Here is a 6,000-nt window from a genome sequence, read left to right on the forward strand (position 1 = left end):
AGCACAGGTGCCCCCTGTGCGAAGGGACGGGGGAGGCCCAGGGCTGCACTTTGGGGGTGTTTTGGCCCATTACTGCAGCGTGACTGCCAGGGGCGTCTCTCGGGATGGAAGCACCTCGGTTTCTAACGCTGTTTCTCTCTCCCCCTCTGTGTTGCGCGCAGAAAGCTGACCTGGCCGTTGCTCCTCTCACCATCACCCACGTTCGGGAGAAAGCGATAGACTTCTCCAAGCCCTTTATGACCCTGGGGGTCAGCATCTTGTACCGGAAGCCCAACGGGACCAACCCCAGCGTGTTCTCCTTCCTCAACCCCCTGTCTCCCGACATCTGGATGTACATCCTCCTCGCCTACCTGGGGGTCAGCTGCGTGCTGTTTGTCATAGCCAGGTAAGGGGACGCCGGTGCCACCCCGCCACATCTGCTGCCGTGCGACACCCTCCTCGCGCTCGCATCCCTTCTGCTGCCCGGTGTGTCGCGGGGACCCAAGCACCCAGTGGGAGCCACGGCATTAAACCCCTGGCATTAAGGAAATTACTTTTGGTCCATTAACCAAAGGCAGGCGGGTCTCCTGGCGTGGGGTCGCTCCCCTGCCCTGTTCTCTTTCGGACCTGTATCTCCGTGTGGCTGCAGAGGGGATGCAAACCCCAGGGTGAAAATCAAACACGGGCTCTCCGCAGGGGAAACGTGCTTCCTTCCTCACTACCTAGAGCCTGCGTTACATCCTTCGTACTGCTTTACTGTACTAAATGTGCTTGTGTGTGTTCGCTTTATTAACATAAACCTGTAAGCCTCTTCTGCCGTATCAGGGCAGGCAGTTCCACAGATTTAGCAGACTTCCAGCACAAAAGAATTTTTAAATGCACCTTCTTTTATGATTTTAGAAATGTTGTCGCCTTTCCATTTCATTAGCACCTCCCTGGTATAATGAAGGGTGATTTTCCTGCTCTGTATTGTTCACCATTCATGCTCCTGTCAGGTCACTTCTTGCCCACCCCCTCCAGGAGACGCCCAGCCTCTCCGCCGTGTCCTGGACACAGAGCTCCGTGTCCTGCACCATTTCCAGCTCCTGCCTCTGAACCCTCCGCCAGCAGAGCTCTCACAAACCCTTCCCTATATCAAAAGAATGGAAAAGCTGTTGCTACGGATCAGACAATGTGTCTGTTTACAAAATTAATATGCATCTAATTAGCATGTTTAAAACCTCTATATTTAAAATCGGTGGAATTTGCATACATTTGCATGTGTTATTACTTTCACAGAGTCTTTGATGAGACGCAGAGTCCAGGGCTGCTCTCAATATGTGATTCCACCTTTTCAAACCAAAACAAAGCCCCTGAATCCCTCCCGCCAGGCAGCCACCCTCCCTGGCCACGCACAGCCCTCGCTGGATGTTTAAATATTTTGCATGAACACCGTGCCCGGGGAAGCTTCCAAAGCACAGTCTGCAGTTAGACACTTGTTTCTCATTCCCTCCAGTTCAAGTTATGCCCGTGGTGCCTCCAGAAAGCCCCCTGCTGACCCCACGCCTCGGACTGGGGTTTCCCCCAAGGGTGGCTCTGCTGTACTTTCCTCAGAGCATCCTTCAGAAACCAGCTTCCATCTAATCCACTGCCATGCATCAGATAGTCAAAGTACAGATTAAATACGAAACTGCGGCAACCAGAATCCATTAACCCTCCTATTACAACAAATCTGCAATTTTCAGCATCCCTCAGGTCCATGGAGGCGTTTAGAGATGATTTCCCGAGTTTACTGTGTAATATCCTAATTACACATAACAGCAGTTGTCAAAGTAAACTCAGCTTAGCAGACAGCATTAGCGCTCCAAACCATCTGGGATGGCGAAGCAGCCACATCCCCCCAGCCTCCCTCTGCAGAGGTGCAGAGCCGGAGAGGTTGCGCCTCTCTCTCAGAGGACACAGAAGGCCCCTCCACGTTCAAGACTGCAACGGCAGCGGCTCTCCCCGGCCCTTGCAGCCCCGCGCTGTCAGAGGGCCGCACGCCAGGGCTGCGGGCGCTGCCCGAGCCCCCTCAGGAGCTGCTTGGGCACGGACGGCCCCGCGCACTTGTTACCACCGTGCTGGTCTGGAAGAGGATGAGAGCCACGTTGCCATTAACACATCGCTCCCCCTTCCTGCCCGCTCTGCCCCGCCGAGCCCCAGCCCGAGGCAGGCACGGGCTGAGGCTGCACAAAATGTGGGACAGTTCAGCAAAACGCTGCTGCCGGCTTTGTCCCGCCCCAGCCGAAGCCCCTGGGCCGGTGTCGGGGACTGCAGTGGGGCAGGATGAGGCCCTCAGCAGGTTTGCTTTGGATCAGAGAGAGAACCACCAGACACTCTCAGCAGGAAAAGATACTCATCTGGGAAAATGAACCCAAGGTAATCACAAAAAGGAAAAATATTGTGATGACTGACCGAATGCCTTCACTTTATGTCTCTGCTAGCCATGCAGAACACGGCTGGATGGGCTCTGCCGCCATAACGTCTTTGGCTTTAATGCCGTAAAGTATTAGACTGCTCGTGCGGCTTGGAATGACAATTCAAATCCAATTTTATGTTTATGAGCTTATTTTTCCCAACTCCCATGATGGCCAAACCCAGCCCAAAACATCCAGATCCCACTTCCAAAGCATGTTAAATGGCCAAATTGTTTCTGCACATGAAATTCATTGCAGTAAATACTGAGAAGGGTTGAAGGAAATGCCAGGACAGGCCCCGATGTGAAAACCCCTCAGACACCACTTGGTACTCACAGGCGAACCCAGATGCTTGTCCAGAGAGCCGGGCACCCAGGCCCCCAGCCAGGTACCGGCCCGTAACCCCCCCGGCCTGCCCGGCACTGCCTGGAGCGGGGGGGTCAGGGCTAACCCCGGCCCCTGCGTGTGCCCAGACTCAGGGGCTGATCCGAGACCGCTCTGGGGAGCGCCCCGGCACGACCAGCAGCTGGCCTTGAGGGATGAAAACCTGAAGAACTGTGGTTTAGTCTCTGCTTTTGTTCTGGAATGACCTGAAATGAACCTTATAATCTCTGTACATCATAGCAGTTATGATGTAATACAACAGGTTTTCCCTACCAGGCTATTTTTTGGCTGAAATTGAATCTTTAAAATATTGCAATTTGTTTCTTTCTCACATTTTGCTCCTGACATTTCTTCTGTCTTTTTTTTCTTTCAAAGGACACCAAGTATTTGATGTAATTAAGGTTCTGCAGGAATGATCTTTTAACATACAGAGATGGAAAGCAAGGGATTACTGTAATAGAAACAATATCGTCTTTTGACCCCAGCAAGGCCTCTAAAATTCCATTCTCAGGAGAAAACCACAGTCAAAATAGCCAAGTCTTAATTCAGAGACATGAGTCTCCTGAACTAGGCACCAGAGTCCTCTGCTGATGCTATTATCATAGGTCAATGCCACTTAAAACCAACTTAGGGACTATTTAGAGGCAGGCAAAGGATGTATTTGATCCATCTCCCCTTTTAATCAGCCTTTCTTAGTTATTAATGGAGCCTCTGCTCCTAACCACCCCAGCCCCACAGAGCCATAAACACGAGCAGTTTATAAGGCTTCGTGGGGGTAATTTGTCTGGTGACTCTGGTGCGAGGTTGGACGTGGGCTGTGCAGCTGGCTGATGTCAGCTGTCACCCGGCCTCAGACTCGCGCAGCCCTCACATCACAGCTCACCACCTTCGGGTGCACGGCGGGGCGGGGGGGCGACATTCATCTTGACTGCAATGAGGACTGGGTCTTCCATAAGAAATTTCTCTGGAGACGCAATTTAGGCTCAAAAGTATTTTGTGTTAGATCTTTAACACTTCTTTGAAATGCTTCCGTTTCCCTGTCGAAAAGGCCAAGAAGAGACAAGAAAATAATCATAGTTTTTGATGAAATATTTCTCAGACCCCACTCTGCACCTGAGGAAGAGGGAAGCCAGCCCACAGTGCATCCTGAGCAGCCCCCATTTATTATGGCTCCAGCTTGGGGTCAACGAGCTCCGCTCACTCCTGCCCTTCATTACGCCTCTGTTCCCACTAATGGTCCCACTCGCTTTTCAAGCACTGAAGACTCTGTCATTGCTTTGCGGTTTTCTGAATATTTCTGTGTAATTTGAGCAGCACCAGTACGTTTTCGCTCAGAGACCTTGAAGTTCTTCTGCGTGTCATCTTGTCAGGCTCATCTGATCTTACCAATTCCCTTTCTGTTTCATATTATTTCACTGGCAGCCCAAGAAAGTTTTCATCTAATTCTTGAACTTGAGCTTTATTCAACAGAAAGGTCTCGGGCTCCATCCTTTACCCACCTCTGGCATAAATTTACAGCAAGTTTCAAGGTATAGGCAGCATGTAAAGCCAGGTCTGAATTCACCCCGTTCTTGTTTTCCTTTCTGATTTCCTCTCATCTGAAAAAGCAGAGGGAGATGGGCAGTGAGAACGGCCCAGGCGTTACCTGGAGGAACGAGCAGGACTGTCAGGGTGCAGCCTGAGCGAGGCCTCTGGTCCCACACTCTGCAAACCCAGAGCGGGCAGGAAGGCGAGATGAAAGGAGGGGAAAGCAGAGGTCATTGAACTGCATCCTGCATGCGGAAACTAGGAGCAAAAAGTGGGACAGATGTACCCAGGGTGAACCTTTCGAAAAGCACAGGCAGTCCTATGCGCTGCGCCTAGTCTGTCCCCCGTGATGAGGGGTCCCCGCAGACCCCCTGCGCTGAGCCCTGCCCAGCCGCGGGCCTGGGACCGTCCCCCCGCACCGGGGGGGGCACAGTCTGGGGGAGGTGTTTGCTGGGGGGAGGTTTCGGTGCCCGGAGAGAGCTGTGGCTCTTCTCTCCAAACACATCCAACTGTCTGACCGAAGGCGCCCGTGAAATTAAGCCCCAGGACATCTCCTTGGGCAGAGCAGAGGGAAGTATCTCCCAGTACAAACTGTGGGCTGGGCTCTGAGAAAGGGCTGCTGTGAAGCTGCAGGGATTTCAGAAGGAAACAGAGGTGATAATTAATGTCTGGCTCAAAAGAAATTATACCAATTATGTTTTTAATTTAATCTCTGCAAAATTTGGGACTCTTAGAAAATGTAAATAAACAGCTCTAAAAATTTTAATGTCTCTCCTGTTGAGCATCCTCCACGGATCCTGGCTAGAAGAGCTACAATTCACGGCGGCGCTTGCCTTCCAATCCTAGGCAGGGACAGTCCCCTGAAATACCGCAGTTTGTCCCAACTACCGCTGCAGAATCACTGTGGCACCTCTCCTCAGTCACTCTAGAAATGCCGTTTTTCCCCACGGTTTGGAAGGGTTACGTATCAGAGGCCGTGTGTGTGTGCACCACATCCCATCCCATGGTCGTGTGCTCGTTGCTGTTGTGTGCCGTAGTGCTGCAGAGATGATCCGGAGTGACCGAAGGCTCTGGGGAAGCAACCTGAGACACCTCAGAGGGACTTGGCTTCCCAGGTTTCCTCGCTGTCTGCAACGCAGGACACGGGGCTTACAGCTGTGCTGGTCACTTCTGAAAATCTTGGCTGAATTTGTCTTTGTCTTTAATAAGCCTCATAACCGAAGGGGTCGGCAGGCCCCGTACCACAGCATGAGATGTATTAAGGCTCTTTTTTTCCTGTTCCTTTAGGATCTTGTCATGCCACATCCCGATTAACGAGCTCTCGCTTTCCATGTGCCGCCACAGGTTCAGCCCATACGAGTGGTACGATGCTCATCCCTGCAACCCGGGATCTGACATCGTGGAGAATAACTTCACCCTCTTGAACAGCTTCTGGTTTGGGATGGGAGCGCTGATGCAGCAAGGTACGGCGGCACCTCCCCGCTCACACCCCCTCCTGCTGCTTCTCCAGAACAGGCCTTTAGTCATGGCTTTTACATTTGAAATGTACTTTGCAACAGGAACGAGATAAAATATCTGAACGGGCACAGAGGTGGATGGCGGAGAGGTGGGGGGGTGGGGGGGAGGCAGCTCTCCCCCAGCACCTCCTGGGACCCGCTCGGTGCCCACTGCTCCC

General features: G+C 52.2%; 1 protein-coding gene across 1 annotated transcript in view; it reads left to right on the forward strand.

The window, feature by feature from the left end:
• The window catches only part of GRIK3 (glutamate ionotropic receptor kainate type subunit 3), a 55,745-nt gene that overhangs the window by 34,342 nt on the left and 15,403 nt on the right, over positions 1–6,000 (forward strand). Inside the window, exons 10-11 of the mRNA XM_026863332.1 lie at positions 162–385; positions 5,670–5,788. Of these exons, the coding sequence (XP_026719133.1) occupies positions 162–385; positions 5,670–5,788 (343 nt within the window). The remainder of the gene's footprint in view (positions 1–161; positions 386–5,669; positions 5,789–6,000) is intronic.

This window comes from Athene cunicularia (assembly GCF_003259725.1).
Source record: "Athene cunicularia isolate RWA chromosome 23 unlocalized genomic scaffold, athCun1 chr23_part1, whole genome shotgun sequence".
Classification (NCBI taxonomy): domain Eukaryota; kingdom Metazoa; phylum Chordata; class Aves; order Strigiformes; family Strigidae; genus Athene; species Athene cunicularia.